Here is an 18,467-nt window from a genome sequence, read left to right on the forward strand (position 1 = left end):
GATCCCTCATCCCGTTGTAGTCCAGAGAGTTTCAGTCCCAGGACTTTGGAACAACAGACAGGGGAAACTAAACAGCGCATTTCAGAGCTGCCAACTTTTCAAAAAACCTTGGAGTGAGATTTTGTCGGGGGTGACCAAAATGTTGCCGCGCACGCAGCCACACATGTTGGTGGCTCAAATATCAGGAAATTTGAATAAATTTGGCGTTGTACCCATGTTGTACCCTGCATTCTGGCCTGGCAAAGGTCATTTGTGAGACATCTTTGCTACCTTAAAGAATTAAAATGGGTTTTAATAACTCTACTCTCATTTACAAAAACATGCCTAATTCTATTGCACACATGTCCTGTCTTTGTTAAATTCTTTAGAATACATCTTACTTGTTCAAAGTACTGTTTGGAAATTTTTTGAGAGGGTCCTTTTCCTAGGTCTGCAAATAAAAAGATAAATGCTATGTGGGCAGCCTTAATAAACAATGCTATGTTTTGAGCATGCAGTTTACCAAGAGGTTAACAAGGTGCTCTCCTGCTGCTCCTTATGACAGCTGAGTTTCATTCAATTCACCACACCAAAACACACCAAATTATTTCTTTCAAGATTTAAAGTTTAAGAGAGTGAGTACTTAATTGAACCACATGTCATTAACAGGGCTCTCAAGTTTTGAAGACAGGGAAGAGTTACATATCTATCCCCCCCCCCCCCCCCCCAGAACGAAACTTTCGGATATCAGTCGCGCGCAATTCCAGGATGCTTTATTGTCATTGGTTGCTGGATTGAATCTTACCCAGATACGTTCTTTTTCCGATTGGCTATTGTGTAGCCCATTTCTTTTTTTTGATTGGCTGATAAGTGGCACCTCACAGCAGAACTCCAGGGGAGCGCTTGATTCCTCCATGGTGAGGGCAGCGCGGCCAGCTCATGTTTGCGTGCTGCGGCACATTAAAACATTAAATAACCAAGAGGTTTTTTTCAGCGTGATAAATACGATGAGTGGAGGGGGTGCGTGACTTAAGTCCGAAATGCGTGACTGTCACGCTCAATGCGTGACACTTGAGAGCCCTGCTCACTGAGCATCCAGCTAACCAGCTCCGGTTAGCAACTTGCTCACGTAGCTCCGTGGAGCTCTCTGGGCTGAGGGAACGATACCGGTCTCTGATTGGCCGAATAGTCCAATCACGTGAAATAAGAAACAATGTCATTGGCCAGGGCGCACATTTTTGCGCCCCAAGATTCACATTTCATCCGCCATTGAGAAGCCGTCCTTGCCGCAACGACCGTGAAATGTTTGCTCGCTGCCGTACACACGTTTGGCCGGCGCCCATAAAAAGGGGAGGGGCTTCTCTCAGTGATGAGTGGCAATATGTTATTTTTGGTCACATTTAATTTAAGTGGTTGTTGACAGGTTTACGGTCTCCCACACACATTTAGCGCGTCAACATGGTTTATTTCTTATTCAAATTATTTGGTATATGTTTTTTGAAAGTATATATTATATTTTTTTCATCTCAACATTTTAAGAGGGGCGGCGCCCTAGCGCCCTCTATGGACGTACCGCCACTGCTCAGTACATGTAAGAGACATAAAGCTCAAAACATATAATTGGCTGTGAGCAATATTTTGTATTCATTTGTTATATCACCATGATAATGTTTGTAAAATATTAAATAAACACCAACGACCATTTTTTATAATTGGCTTGGTTTATTGCATGAAATAAAAAAATTACAAATATTTCTTTACAAAACAGGATCAATTCTGAAAATAAATATTTTTTTGTCTGCATTGTCAATGCTGGGAAAGAAAACAGATTGATATACACATGGCCATAAAGATTTCACAACTCAAGTGATGAGATCATAATCATACCTCGTGCCAAGGTCTACATCACAATGCAGAGGATAGCATTTTACAGGCTGTCCTGTTCACACTAACTCCTTAATCTGAGGGTGACTCGTACCATCGTGGATCAGATGTATGATTCTATAACATTTGCAGCACAGTGAAAGTGTGCATGAGCACTACAACAATATGTGTTCACATTGTCAATACTGTCCACAAATTTTCTCCTGAAGATACAAAAAAATATATATATTTAAAATTTAAATACAAAGGTTGTAATAGAAATATCAAAAGTCATTTTCCCTTAGAATTTGGCTGCACATCACTTTAAAATATATATATTTTGGGGAATTTAACAAAATACTTGAACAGGTCATGAAAATATTATTTGTTTTACTGTCTAAATCATGATTGTTCATTTGACCCTACATATGTGCACATGATATTTTAGCAGGTTGACATCCCAGAAGCCTTTGCAGAGGAAAGGGAGTAAGAAATCAGTAGAACATTTACAACAATGGTTTGTGGTGAAAATCTTTGGGGAAACTTGTGTTTTAGGGTTAGTGTTTAGCTGTATAACACCCAACAGTATTTCCTTTTATATTCAACATACAGAATGTCCATTTATTTATGTGAAATGAAAACAGACCAAGTAACACTAGGTTTCAGGTCTGAAGTGATACAACCTCATCTGTCCCACAATTCTTCTGCTATAATCTAAACCTCATTTCCTTGTTATCCAACACATCCATTACTCTAAATGTGCAAAATATATAATTATTTCGTTTTATATTTAATCTTATTTCCATACATTTTAATTTCACATTCATGTTTTGTTTTACTTTGGGTTTGGGCCAATATCAATATCAAAGGGTACCTATTCACTCAGTAATATGCTAATTATATGCTTTTCCTGTGAAAATAACTGTACATCACATTGTTAGTTTTTATATATACATACATTCATAAATATATATATATTAGTGCTGTGAAAAATAACGCATTAACGCGTTATGATTAAATTACAGGATTAATTAGTTTAAAAAAAAAATGCATTTAAGGCATGCGCAGAATGAGCTTCCAATACGTCTGTTGTTGGTCGTCTCTAACCAGCAGCATGTCATTCTGTCTCTACGTGTCGCGTTGTTAACTACTCCGATCTCCGTCTCGCGCGCCGAAATGTATATATCCGTCTTTTATGTTCTCACAAAAATATACAGAGAATACCGGTAAATCATGATTAATCCACAGAAACCTGTGATTAACCTGATTACAATTTTTAATCGTTTCACAGCCCTAATATATATACACATATATATATATATGCATATATAAATATGCATATAAATAAATATATACATAAATATAAATATATGTATACATACATACACACAGTGGGTATGGAAAGTATTCAGACCCCTTTACATTTTTCACTGTTTCTTTGCAGCCATTTGCTAAAATCAAAAAATGTAGAAATGTTTGCAAATTTATTAAAAGAGAAAAACTGAAGTATCACATGGTCATACATATTCAGACCCTTTGATGTGACACACATATTTAACTCACATGCTGTCCATTTCTTTTGATCCTCCTTGAGCTGGGTCTAGTCCTACATTAGAGTCCAGCTGTGTCTAAATAAACTGATTGGACTTGATTAGGAAAGGCACACACCTGTCTATATAAGACCGTACAGCTCACTGGGCATGTCAGAGCAAATGAGAATCATGAAGTCGAAGGAACTGCTCACGGAGCTCAGAGACAGAATTTTGGCAAGGCACAGATCTGGCCAAGGTTACAAAAGAATTTCTGCAGCACTCAAGGTTCCTAAGAGCACAGTGGCTTCCATAATCCTTAAATGGAAGAAGTTTTGGGACGACGAGAAATCTTTCTAGACCTGGCCGTCCAGCCAAACTGAGCAATCGTAGAAAAAAAGAGCTTTGGTGAGAGAGGTAAAGAAGAACCCAAAGATCACTGTGGCTGAGCTCCAGAGATGCAGTAGGGAGATGGGAGAAAGTTTCACAAAGTCAACTATCACTGCAGTCCTCCAACAGTCGGGGCTTTATGGCAGAGTGGCCCGACGGAAGCCTCTCCTCAGTGCAAGACATATGAAAGCCTGAATAGAGTTTGCCAAAAAACATATGAAGGACTCCCAGACTATGATAAATACGATTCTCTGGTCTATGATGAGACCAAGATTTAACTTTTTGGCATTAATTCTAAGCGGTATGTGTGGAGAAAACCAGGCACTGCTCATCACCTGCCCAATACAATCCCAACAGTGACACATGGTGGTGGCAGCATCATGCTATGTGGGTGTTTTTCTGCTGCAGGGACAGGACGACTGGTTGCAATTGAAGGAAAGATGAATGTGGCCAATTACAGAGATATCCTGGAAGAAAACCTCTTCCAGAGTGCCTTGGATCTCAGACTGGGCCGAAGGCTTACTTTCCAACAAGACAATGACCCTAAGCACACAGCTAAAATAACAAAGGAGTGGCTTCGGAACAACTCTGTGACCATTCTTGACTGGCCCAGCCAGAGCCCTGACCTAAACCCAATTGAGCATCTCTGGAGGGACCTGAAAATGGCTGTCCACCAACCAACGTTCACCATCCAACCTGACGGAACTGGAGAGGCTCTGCAAGGAAGAATGGCAGAGGATTCCCAAATCTGGGTGTGAAAAACTTGTTGCGCCATTCCCAAGAAGACTCATGGCTGTACTAGCTCAAAAGGGTGCTTATACTCAATACTGAGCAACGGGTCTGAATACTCATGACCATGTGATATTTCAGTTTTTCTTTTTGAATACATTTGCAAAAATCTCTACATTTGTTTTTTACTGTCAAGATGGGGTGCTGAGTGTACATTAATTAGAAATAAAATGAACTTTTTTCCACAAAGGGGGCAGGTCTAACGGCCTGAATCCATTATGTATTTAAAACACGTACGGCTTTGTGTGAAACACTTCTGTAACATCTTATGAACCAGCTTGTTGATTCATTGAGTATAGTAAGATCTGCTAAGCATTATAATATGACGCTTTAATTCATTTATCACAGTTAATGGATCCAGTGCTGTATTGTTTCTTTCTGTCAACTTTCATGTTGGCCATACTGCACCTATGAGATGCTATACTTGTTTTTATAAAGGTAATACAATGCTTTTATAATGAGGTTCCTTTAAGTTACTATAAAATGTACAAAATCGTCTTTTTAAAGAAGCCAGAAATGCATAATACTAATACTTACATGATATCATATGTAACGCCTGAGATTATGTTTGGAACACTGTAAAGGTTTCTTGCCTTTGATACTGTGCGCTTTGAAAAGTCCCTTTTTTTCACGTCATGTTAATTGCAACAAGTTGTGCATCTTGGAGAGGAAATGTTAAAGCACGACCAGCAGAGTTGCAGACTTGGGTCCCCTTAAGTAACCTTGACAGCGGACTTCTGATGAACACAGAGAAAATAAATGTAGGGCACACCAATGAAGGCCCATTTCTCGTTTGGCCAGAACATGATGACAGGTCCACGCTCCGGAGCCTCAGTTGCAACGTCAAAGTAGGCGAAGCAAACGCAACTCAAGTAGGAAGCCAGACAAATGAGAATGTGCCTGTAAAAGCAAAGTTTGAATTAACCAAACTGCCTAAGAAAAGACTAAGCATATTAAGGTGTTGTTGCAAATAAATGTTCAAGCTAAATAGTCTACATGTAGAGTAAGAAAGAGTTCTACTTGTTTTCAATTCCAATCACCTCGTTTCTGATGTTTGGCTTACATTTTATTTCTTGTTTCATTGTTTCTGATTCTTGCTGCACTTATTCTGGTTTCAACAAGATTTTAACTTAACTTTAAACAGAAAATGACTTGATAAGATGCAGATATTGTTGTGTAAAAATAATTAGTGTACATTGAGTAGATTGACCAAACCACACTAACTTTAAACTTACCAAGCACAGTGTAAGTAGGGAAAGTTGACAGATGACCACATCTCACAGAATATCCGATCACTGATCCAGCAAAGCAGAGCCAGTGCCCACCAGATCCCTGAGATCAGACCCAACTTGAACACACGTGGGTTTTCACACCTGCAATGACCAAAGAGAGCACTGAGAAATGTGTACAACTGTGAAAACACAACAATATGTACTTAGTTTGGTGCATCTAATACCTTAGTGCTTACAATCTGTCTATGCAGATACACAAAATAAAAAAACGAATAAAAACCAAATGGGAACCTTTTTGTATTTTTGGTGAGCATATAAACCTAAAATTGAAAATACATTAAAAAAATGGAATTGCTTTTCAGACTTGCTTTAGCAGATTCTTTTTTTGGGGCTGTAACAACTCCATGGCCGTCACCCGTGGATTTCCCCCCAAAGCACCAGAGATTCAACGCCAATACCGGGATATTTGACAACATACTATATTTTGCAACAGAGCGCACAACGGCACCTCTGCTCACTCCCTGTCCTCCACTTTAATTCTTTCAGACCGCAGACTCTGTCTCTGCTTCCCTCTGCTCTTTGCTGCACTTATATGGCTGCTGGCTGATAGCCAATCAGCCAGAGCAGATGGCTGATTACAAACCAGCCAGCAGCCGAGGCCAATTAGAGACCCCGCCCGTCTAGCTGCCACAGGGGCCATTTATATTATCAAATTAAATATGTTTTTGCCCACTATTTGGCAGTCGCACAATATTGACATATTGTCACCTTTTAATTTAATACAATGTGCAAATGGCTGTTTGCTTTGGCTAAAACTGAGAATGGACCAAAACATTGGTATTATTAGTTATGGGACAGAAAACCCCAACAGTGTGCAGAAATATGTTCAAACACGGAAACTGCAGACAACATGGAGAAACATAAAACATAGGACTATCTCCACCTGTAGTTTCAGGTTGACACATATGGGAGAAATCATTTTATTTTCAGTAAATACAATTTCATTATAATCAATAAAAATAATTATTTGGGATAGATGGGATTTTTTTTCTTCTCCATATTCTTTCAAACCTGGGGCATTTTCATCCTCCCAGAGTGCAATAATTCATACATATTTTGCAATGCTTTAACTGTCTATAGTTCCCACTCTATCTAGCTGGGGGGCTGTTATACTTTCTGCCTCTATCTGCCTGATGGATCATGGAGGTCTGGATTGTGGAATATGCCTACTACCAACTATGCCATGGCCCTGTTGATGCTCTGCCCACTCCTCCTCTCTACCTCCATCTGCCTGATGCATCAAGGAGGTCTGGATCATGGTCCATGCCTACTACCAACTATTCATACACTGTCATATTCATTGAATGTGTTTGAACTCTAATGTGTCCTTCTGTACACATGACATCTATTGCACCCGTCTATCCGGGGAGAGGGATCTTTCTGTTGCTCTCCTGAAGGTCTCTTCCCTTTATTTTCCCTGTGAAAGGGTTTTTTCCATTTCTTGGGAGTTTTTCCTGATCCGATGTGAGGTCCTGGGACAGGGATGTCGTATGTGTACTGATTGTAAAGCCCTCTGAGGCAAATTTGTAATAATGGGCTTTACAATATAAATTGAATTGAATTTAATTATAGTTATAGCTTGGATGTCCATACCAGGATGTTACATTGTAGGTTGGCACATTTATTTGTATCTTCTTTCTTTTTGGGAGCTGATGGAACTGTGATCCAAGTATTCTGGTATCCAAGCAAATATCTCCTAGCGGACAGACCACTGACCTACAGAGACATATGCTAACCCAAAGTGCCACTGCCAAAACTATTCTAGTCCTGTCCTTCTTAGCCACAACAGTTACACCACCACTGCTGGTGGCTGAGGCATAACAAGGCAAGGAAGTCTGACTAGATTGTGTAGTTACTGTGACATAGTTCACCACCTTCCTTTAAGACAAAGCGTTTGATGAGATAATCATGTTTCAAGCCTTAACTTTGAGTTACCATTGTTTCATGGAGAGACACATGTTGGAGTGACACAAAGACTTTCCAGAAAGCATTTTAGCACAATGAGATTTAAATGAAGCAACAAGCCAGTGAAAAATGTAAGTGCTTGTCTAAAGTTAAGGAGCAGCCATCATGTCTGCATCAATGGAAAGAGAGGTAGTGTGCCATTCAAAAGCGAAAACAGTTGCTTCCAAGCTTACAGTACAAGATTCATAAAGTCGGTGAAGCGTCTCATATATTTTATCAAACGATTGAACGATATTTCCGTTTAAGTAACATCGTGAGCTCCTGGTCATACCAGTCTTAAGTCAGGCTGAAGCCGCAGAAGTTCGGGAATATGTTGAATTTAGGAAGGGTGCGTTGGTGTCACAGCTACTCATCAGTAACAGGATGTACACAAATAGATGGCCAATGATACACATTGGCAAAGGGAAATAGGCCATTAAATTGTCATCAATATTCTATTTTACTGTGAAGAAGTTCTTTTTAAAAAACTTTTTATTGAAGACTTAAAAAACATTTTTATTGACATGCTATGAATATTTTTAAATTTGGTATCTTTTATTAAAAAAAGGAACTTTAAAAAAACTTTATTGACAAACTATGTGACTTAAACAACTTTTATTGAAATACTATGATTTTTTACTCGCTTTTTATTGACAAACTATGTGACCTGAAAAACTTTTCTTGGCATTATATGATTTTTACAACTGCCATAAATAGGCAAACATACCTTCCTGCTCACAAACACTGACCAGCCCACACAGCTAGATGCCGTGCCTATCAGCCCAAACAGAAACTTGCAAGAGAAGAAACAAGACACAAAACCAGGACTTCTGCTTGGAGACGCAAGCATCAGGAAGTGTGATGAGGTTAAATGTTGGAGGCAAAGATAAGTGAAGGAAAGACCAGTCTGTCCATCTGGGGTGGAACACTATTGAGAGGCTTCTCTCACTCAGGAGAATAAAGGAAAAGGATGCACAGAATGAGTGAAACAAGGCCTGATATTTCACAAAGGCACTGAAGGGGTTTCTGCATTGGTTTTCATGTTTTAAATTCTTAACTTTAATATTAGATGTCAAACTCTGATATGTGACAATACAAGTCAAAACATGTTTTGTTTTTATAAATTGTGTCTTATTTCCAAATATGTTCAAAATGCTCATCTGACCACTTTTGCTTCTTGACCCATCAGACTTATGTTTAAGCAACGTCACCACATTAAAAAACGTCAGCAATTAACTTGATCGGTAAGAATGTTGTGTTTAAAGAAAACAATGGCCAAAACTACAAAAAATAAGACGTCAAAGAATCCTCCTTTGCGTACAAAATGAGAAAAATCTACTTTTTAAAACTTGGGCATATTACATTTATAGAATTTTAATGTGTGATCTGTTAATATGTGAATATGAGAGTACAGTTATTTTGTATAAATGTCTTTTTGTATTCATATTTGTTTGGACTTTGGGGTTACGCCTTTTTCAACATGTTTTTTTTAACACTTGGTTCACAAAATGTATCTGTTGTTTTTAATAAAAAATAAAAAGTATGGTATAATACACTTACACACTATGGATCCGCCTCTTAGCTTGGTGATGTGCCTTGTAATTTACTATCGACTCACACAGTTGAAAAACAGGTGAAAAGGGTCAACTTCAAAAACCTGAAGAACCAATTGTCAAAAGATGTTGCTAAGATATAGTAGATTCAATTTCCCCACACGTCATATTGTATTATCATTTGGTCCCAGGCTGGAAAAAACTCACAAGAACTTTCAAAACATAGACAGAGCACAACACTTCATACTGTGAACGCAACAACATGCCTGTAACTAGCTAAAAACAAAAAATGTCACAATGTGAATTATACCAGGGATGCAGTCGATTGCTACAATAACAGTCCACATTACATATTACAATTGGTGCAAACATAACATGAGACATACTGAGAGTCAGGATGCCCTAGTTACCCCATTCTTCCTGCTGATGCCTCACTTTTTATTGAATGTGTCATCTGTTCGGCATCATATAAAAATGTAGTTTTAGGTTCCATATCCTGTTGTTTACCACACAGCGGATTTAAGGCATTATTTGGCTTTGGGTTGCTAACATACAATAGTGAAAAAGAGGCCCCATCACGCGATACAAAGCCAATGGTGAGTGATACATTGTTTTCCCCTCCAGCACGGTCTGGACTCAGTTGCGCTTCGTCTCTGTTAATTGTATGATTCCTGTAATATAATTACAAAGTATAACCTTATGACCTCTGATAATATTGTCATCCTCCTCCTCCTCCTGCTCCTGCTGCTCCTATAACTTTGTTTTTTTCCCACTGACAAGATGTGTTTCACTATGTCCGGGAGGCAGACACAGTCACCTCATTTAAGAGTAGACTTAAGACTTTCCTCTTTGACAGAGCTTATAGTTAGGGCTGAATCAGGTTTGCCCTGGTCCAGCCCCTGGATATGCTGCTATAGGCTTATAGGCTGCTGGGGGACGTTTTTGGATGCACTGAGCACCTATCTCCTCTTTTCTCTCTCCTTATGGATGAATTTTCATCTCTCAATCACACATTACTAACTCTGCTTTCTCCCCGGAGTCCTTTTGACTTCACGTCTCATAGGGTCATCGGACCCTATGAGACGGCATAGATCCTATCTGCCTGATGGATTATCGAGGTCTGGATCGTGGAATTCCTGCTACCAACTACGCCACTGCCCTGTTGAGACTCCGCCCACTGTTGAGACTCCGCCCACTCCTCTCTACCGCCATCTGCCTGATGGATCGTGGAGGTCTCCATCGTGGAATATGCCTACTATGAACTATTCATACACTGTCATATTCATTGAATGTATTTTAACTCTAAATCTGTCCTTCTGTACACATTACATCTATTGCACCTGTCCATCCTGGAGAGGGATCCTCCTCTGTTGCTCTCCTGAAGGTTTCTTCCCTTTTTTCCCCGTGAAGGGTTATTTGGGAGTTTTTCCTGATCCGATGTGAGGTTTTGGGACAGGGATGTCTTTGTGTACAGATTGTAAAGCACTCCGAGACAAATTTGTAATTTGTGAAATTGGGCTATACAAATAAACTGAATTGAAGTATCTAGTATGCCCAGAGACTGTATATAAGAACAGCACAGGTCCACTGAATTTAGCCACTCAGCTTTCCCCATTAGAGCTGCAAACTTTTGGAACACCCAGCACCATCAGACCAGGCTCCACTCGTCTCTAAATATAAATCATGGCTGAAACATAACCAACTAGAATGGGCACTCGGTAGAGCGCATACCTTCGCATATCACAAGATTGGGCATTGAATTATGAACATTTTGGCATTAGTTGCATGCCAATTGGACAAAAATGTATCGTGCTATGGTAAAAAAAAGAGTTTGACCTTTCCATGACCTTGACCTTTGACCCGATTGATCCCAAAATCTAATCAAATGGTCCCCGGATAATAACCAATCATCCCACCAAATTTCATGCGATTCAAGAATATTTTGACCTGTTCATGACCTTTGACCTTGACCTTTGACCCGATCGATCCCAAAATCTAGTCAACTGGTCTCCGGATAATAAACAATCATCCCACCAAATTTCATGCGATTCGGTTCAATACTTTTTGAGTTCTGCGAAAGATTTTGACCTGTTCATGACCTTTGACCTTTGACCCGATCGATCCCAAAATCTAATCAACTGGTACCCGGATAATAAACAATCATCCCACCAAATTTCATGCGATTCGGTTCAATACTTTGAGTTCTGCGAAAGATTTTGACCTGTTCATGACCTTTGACCTTTGACCCGATCGATCCCAAAATCTAATCAACTGGTCCCTGGATAATAAACAATCATCCCACCAAATTTCATGCGATTCGGTTCAATACTTTTTGAGTTCTGCGAAAGATTTTGACCTGTTCATGACCTTTGACCCGATCGATCCCAAAATCTAATCAACTGGTCCCCGGATAATAAACAATCATCCCACCAAATTGCATGCGATTTGGTTCAATACTTTTTGAGATTTGCGAATAACACGCATACAAATAAATAAATAAATAAATAAATACACGGCGATCAAAACATAACCTTCCGGCATTTTCAATGCGAAGGTAATCATGTGGCCCTGAACCTGAAAGAACTAACCATAGATAATCATATCCTTTTATGATGCAATGTTCATCTGGATTAGGCCTGCAAATTCAGCTGCCCTCATTGCCCTCTGATGTTAAATATATATACTAACCTTTTAAGCTCAGTTATGAGGAGTACGGTGCAAGGGATGCCCAGAGTCATGAGTGACAATGAGTTGACGACAGGTTTCACAAAGGCCAATCCAGTGGTGATTCCTGACAAGATGCCGATGACCACTTTGAACCTTGACCTTAATTGAAAAGCAAAACAAGTAAAAATAAAAATAACGACAAAAATAACAGCAACTTTGCACTCTATGAACAGCATTGGGAAATTCAGAGAGAAATGTCTTCCCCGAAAGCACCAGACACACTAACACTTAGGGAACAAGAATCACTCAGCTGGAAGAAGGACATTTTTAAGTGACAGCCTGAAGTGAATGAGCAGCCATGATTAGGGTTAGGTATCGAAAACCGGTGCTAATGTGGCACCAGTTCCTATATGACCGGTGCCGACTGGACCGAAACGCAACGCACATTTCGGTGCTTCCTTTCGGTGCCTGAGCCGATTGAAATTGAAAAAAATTATTATTTTGAACTTCTCTGGAGGCATGTGCCATGTATGACTGTGAGCCCGTGCGGAGCACATCGGCGTCAGGCTGGGCGCGTTGAGACCGGTCCCCTTGAAAACGTGGAGACCGATGATGACAAGAGCAGCCTTAACGCAGATTAGTACCGTAACGTTGATTGCAAGTCTTGCATTCATAAAAGTAGGCCAACAAATAATAAATTATCCATTATATACATGTTTAAACTCGCTCGTAGCTCCTAGCTCCGAGTGCGACGGTCTGATATCCGTTTGTTATCAGTGCTCCATTAGAACGGATTTTACAGGGAATATGGCCGAAGAGGTTTTTAATGTCGCCATTGTCAATCGTTGTTTTTTTGGGGTTTTTTAAAGTATCGGTTCAGGCCCCGTTTAAGCACCGGTATCGTTTTAAAAGTACCGGTTTAGCACCGGTATGGGAGAAATACCCAAAACGATACCTATCCCTAGCCATGATGGCTCTGTGACAATGGAAAGAGAAGTAAAGACATGTGATGCAGCTTGTACTGAACTCAGCCATATTGGACAGGCCTATTATTAAACTGGGAGTCATAAGAGAGGGAGAGTGAACAGTGAGCTGCACCAACACTGTTGGCCTACCTGAAATATGAGATCAAAAGTTTCTTTGTCTTGTTGTGAAACTGAACACATCTAATTGGAAATGCACAATCTTCTTTTTGTTAAAATAAGCATGCTACACAACAAATTCCCTATCAGACACGGTCATCCGTGTGTACATAAAGTTTAACGAGCCAACATACCGATCCCTCCTGAACATCCTGGGTAGGTATCTCTTGGGAAACCACATGGCGATGGCACACATAAGCACCCATAAAATGGCCAGTTCGTCCAGCATCTGGCCAAGAAAGCTAAGCGTGGCGTGAAAATATGTCGATCCAATACCTGAAAGAAGACACGAAACGGAAATACACACATATTTGTCAAAGGAGAGACGTCATCTGAAGATTAATGAGATTCCGTCTCCTTAAAAGAACATTTAATGTGATCAGTGTTGGATCTCAAAAAAGAAAGTCATAGAGATGTACAAGTAAGACAAAACAGTTTGTTTCAGGAGATAAACTGTTAAGATGTTGCCTTTTTTTAAATAATAAAAAATTGTAAATGTCACCTCTAAATGAGAACCCTTTAAACAGATAATGTGACAGAATAGTTATAGTGACATTAAATGTTTAAGGAAGACAAGTGACTGACTTCAGGGACAGGAATGAATACAGGAAATAAACCAGTTAATTAGAAAAAGAAACTTGGAAACCAGTGTTAATGTTCCTGGGAGTTTTAAGATGTTGTTATCATGGTCCAACAGACTTTCGCTTATCAGAATAAGATTACTCCAGTTCAACAAACTTCTTATCCAAAAAGGACCACTGCTCCGAGTCAGAAGTTACTTTCAAATTACAATAACCTATTTCAGGTTTCAGCTCCTCAAATGTGAATATGAGCTGGTTTAGTAAACTGGATACGTGTTTGAGTTGTGGACTGGTTGGACAGAACAAGACATTTGAAGTCATCACATTGTACTGGATAAGGAAATTGTGACAGACATGTTCCCTTTTTTCTGCCATTTCATAGACCTAACAATCAATCAAAAAATCAAATAAGCAGATTAACCAATAATTAAAAAATTAAACACTGTAAATGTCTTAGTAGCAGGCAATGCAGTGATCCTAACCTACATGTATAAATCCTACCAAACACAGCTGAGGCCAAAAGCAGCGAAAAGCAGCTGAACGTTGTGCTCACACTATAGGGTTGTTGGTTTTTTTTGGGGGGGGGGGGGGGGTCAAAGGTCATCCAAACTAAAGAGACTGTGGTGAGACCAAACCATGTAACCTCCTTGTCTGCTGTGTAAGTTTTAACAGCCAGTAGGTTCATAACAGTGGATACAGTCAGAGCTACTCAGCCACATATATACAGTCAGCATTGTGGTATGGAACAAGAAATGTATGAATAAAAAGAAGAACTGAATTTATTTTGAACACTGGTTTGGAAGCTCCTCAGTTATCAGCCAGTAAAGTCAACTCTCAGGAACACCGAGTCTGCCAGGTTGACTTTGCTGACAGTGCAACCGGAGTGTTTTCATAAGAGCTGTAAGGGAAGTAGGCACTGTAATCTCTTTCGGACTGTGCGGTTATGTACATACAGTGGCACCATTTACAACTCGACTGTGTCAAATGAAAAATCGAGGCAGTTGGCTTATTCATCCCACCAATGAATAAGCCTAGTCATGGTAAAGTGTTTCACTTAGAGCAGTGATTCTTAACCTTATTGGAGGTACTGAACCCTGCAAGCTTCATCGGCGCACGACTAAATAAATAAACGTAGTTTATTCGCATCATTCGCACCTTAGAGGGATTGTAGCTTATCTTGTGGAAACAGTTATCATTTCTGCCATCCACCACGGAAGAAATAACCACCATTTCTGCTTTATACTTGTTGAGGACATCCCATAATTGCGTTGGGCACATTTTTCGCTTCGGTCTATTCATTGCATTTACGTCTGTGCATGGACTTTGCAAGGCTTTGGTGTGAACGCAGCATAATACAGCAAGAGAAATGGTGTGTTGCCAAAATATTGGCAGCCAATTTTTTGACGGCCGACAAAAAAGGCCCGACATTGCTAGTGTGAACCGGGACTGCGGACAAGCCAGCCTCCATTTCGAAAAACAGTCAAGCCAGCCCACGTAATATGACGAAATACGCCTTTAAATACAGATAGTGATGAATTAAACCAAATGAATGGTTGAAAAATCATGAATTGTATGAATGATGAATTAAAGAAATTATAGAAGGTAATTAATCCAATATTGGGACATTCTGATTTAGAATTTCAAAATAAAATTTAGACCGAAATGGTGAATGGTTACAAACTAATTTCACATCTGATTCATAGTAGAGCACCTCAAGGTGTCACCCAGAGACAATCGAGACATTCGATTTCTAAAGAAAATATTAATACTTTTCCAATATTTGAAATTTCTTTAAAGCAGATCATTACAAGTCTTGACACGGCAGTCTTGTTACTGGTGACCTCTGCTAGGCCCATGAATATTTTCATGAGATATTACTGTACAGATTGTCAGGAAGTTAACCCTTGTGTTGCCTTCGGGTCAATATGACCCGATTCAATGTTTAACCCTCCTGTTACCTTTATATTTACTAACATATTTTACCCTTGAGGTCAATATGACCCCAGCTATTAAAATCTCCAGCAAAATATTTGAATTAATATTGTTTTCCAAGTTTAAGTGTGAGGTACTTTATGTTTGTTTGTTGACTCCCGAAAGAACACCGACATTAAACATTGAATCGGGTCAAATTGACCCGAAGGCGACAGGAGGGTTAAAGTTAAAGTTAGCTAAACATAAATATTATTAATATTTTTCCAATTTTTGAATTTTCTTTAAAGCAGATAATTACAAGTCTTGACAGAAATGACACTGCAGTCTTAAACAGCAAGTTAAAGTTAGCTAAAAATAAATATTATTTATATTTTTCAAATATTTGACATTTTTAAAGAGGATCATTACAAGTCTTGACACAAATGACACTGCATTCTAGTTAGTAGTCAACTCTGCTAGGCCCATGAATATTTTCGGATTGTCAGGAAATTAAAGTTAAAGTTAGCTAAAAATAAATATTAATATTGTTTCCAATATTTGAATTTTCTTTAAAGCAGATCATTACAAGTCTTGATGGAAATGACGCAGTCTTGTTATCTCATGAAAATACTCATGGGCCTCAACCCCTGGGGTTCGATCGAACCCAGGTTAGGAACCACTGACTGAGGGTAAAAGGATACAGAAAAACCTAAAGCAATACTGTGGACAGTGAAAGAGGCCACAGTTTAGAAACATACATGCAAACAGTGTTGCTGTTGTTGCCATTTATCAATGAAGGCCCCTATTCTACTCATTGATGTTGTACATGTACAATGTAGAACTTTGTATACACTCACACCGTTTGTGTATTCCATGTCTGCAATTACAGATTATTTCTTTATCCATTAATCTGCAGATCATTCTCTCAATAAATTGAACATTCTTTTGGTTTATTTTGTTGGCAAATACCTTTTAAATGCCTTTCACAATATCCATCATTTTAATTTGTTATTTTGTCTGATTAAAAGTCGAAACCCAGAAATATTCAGTTTTTCAAGCAGTTCATTATTGTTTTTTCTGTAGCTTTTTTTTCTTGATCAATCATTTGGTCTACAAGATATCCAAAAAAAATATCAGAAAATAATCTAAATGACCACTGTAACATCTTCAAATGTCTTGTTTAGTCCAACAAACACAATAAAACATAAAGATATTTAGTTTACTATCACAAAAAACTAGAAGAAACAGCAAATATTCACAACATAGGCTCTAGATTCACAGACTTTTTGCTTTAAAAAAGTATATATTAATTGTCAAAATGTATAATTTTCTATCGACTAATTGTTTCAGAAGCAGTTTATCTTCAGACTGATAAGATAATTACAGACCACACTCAAAATAGAAAAAAATATTGATATTGTTGTGAGGAACTCTGGTCTTTCAACCGTAGTTCCAACATTAAACTGCTCAGATCCAGGTCTGTGGATTACGTTGAGTAACTAGCTCATAAGAGACATAGCATTTGAGTTTTATAATTGTCTTTGGCACTTTAAGTGCCATCCAGTTTTATTATACTGTACGGTGATACCTCCAAAACAAGGCAACTCAACACAGAATGACCTAAATGGATAAATTGCACAACAGGTAGCGGAAACATTGTAATTTGGGATTTATCTGTTATCTTAAGTATTAATCCTAAAGAATATGTATATATTCACATATACAAAATGTAACCCTTTACCAAAGGTATAGTTAAACCATTAGTTGTATGGTTTGTCAGATGAGAGCAGTAAGTTAAAGTAGATGAAGGTCTCCCACAAAGCGGAACACACATGAAAGGATAAAAGGTCATCATCACATAAGAGTGTAGACAATAATGTCAGCCAGCCAACTTACCAACCACAACCAGTAGAATCCATATGAGGTAAATTCCACTGTTGAAATGTGTTGCATATTGGCGGAACAAGCACATTAATATGGGCGGCAAAACAAAAAACAAAATGTTGCTTATCTGAAATGATAAACAAAAAGGAAAGCTATGAGCAAACATAAATTACAGTTGAACTGATCGTGTAGCTCAAGGACAACATGCTTGTAAAAAGGTGATCAGTGCGCGATCCTTGCCGACCTTTAACAAACTTGACAGCCAGTGAAAATGAGAAAAAAAGAGCATTTGAAACTTGAAGCTAACACTAAACAATCTGATGCTGACGCTGAAAAGCAGTCCAAACTTATAGCTACGTATAACTAACCTGGAAATAGTGTTAGAAGGAAGCAGTGAGATACACATTATTTTTTTTAAAGGCAGACCAGCTGTGGACTAGCCTTAGTTAGCTGCGCGTATAATTTACATTAAAACTATATTATGAAGACACAAAACATTAGCTAACGTTCAAACCGACCGTGTTGTAAAATTCAGCGATGCTGGGGTAAATGAGGTAATTGCCTTCACACCAGTCCACATCGGAGCTGCCAGCCTGCAACTGGTCCCAAAAAATCAGATTGACGTTACTCATGTCTGGACTAGTTCTGTCGGATGGACAGTGAAGAGCAGACAACACTCAGTCGACAGCAATGGACACCAAAAAAAAGCCCACTTGAGAGGAAATTGTCTCAAGAGCTGTCTTGTTCACCGATAGATTTGAACGTTTTGAGAACTGACTCGACAACGTGGTAAACTACAGAAGTCGTCACTGAGCTGCATTTTTAAGCCGTAGTCATTCCACAAAGCTTGTCATCACACTCTGCACTGTGCATTGACAGCTGCTCGTTCTGTAGCCAAAGAGTGTTCAAGCGCTGCAAGACCATTCACCCCTATCTGCTTCCT

The 18,467-nt window shown here is 39.0% G+C and overlaps 1 protein-coding gene across 1 annotated transcript; it reads right to left on the reverse strand.

Moving 5' to 3' along the window:
- Positions 1-1,680: 1,680 nt before the first annotated feature.
- Positions 1,681-18,428, reverse strand: acer2 (alkaline ceramidase 2). The gene is made up of 6 exons (XM_056408303.1): positions 18,043-18,428; positions 17,537-17,651; positions 13,283-13,424; positions 12,028-12,165; positions 5,786-5,923; positions 1,681-5,450 (listed from the first exon to the last, which is right to left on the reverse strand). Exons 1-6 carry the CDS (start codon positions 18,154-18,156, stop codon positions 5,264-5,266), a joined length of 834 nt encoding a protein of 277 aa, XP_056264278.1. The 5' UTR covers positions 18,157-18,428; the 3' UTR covers positions 1,681-5,263.
- Between the last annotated feature and the right edge of the window lie 39 nt (positions 18,429-18,467).

Source organism: Pseudoliparis swirei, chromosome 24 (genome assembly GCF_029220125.1).
Source record: "Pseudoliparis swirei isolate HS2019 ecotype Mariana Trench chromosome 24, NWPU_hadal_v1, whole genome shotgun sequence".
In the NCBI taxonomy this organism is placed as follows: Eukaryota; Metazoa; Chordata; class Actinopteri; order Perciformes; family Liparidae; genus Pseudoliparis; species Pseudoliparis swirei.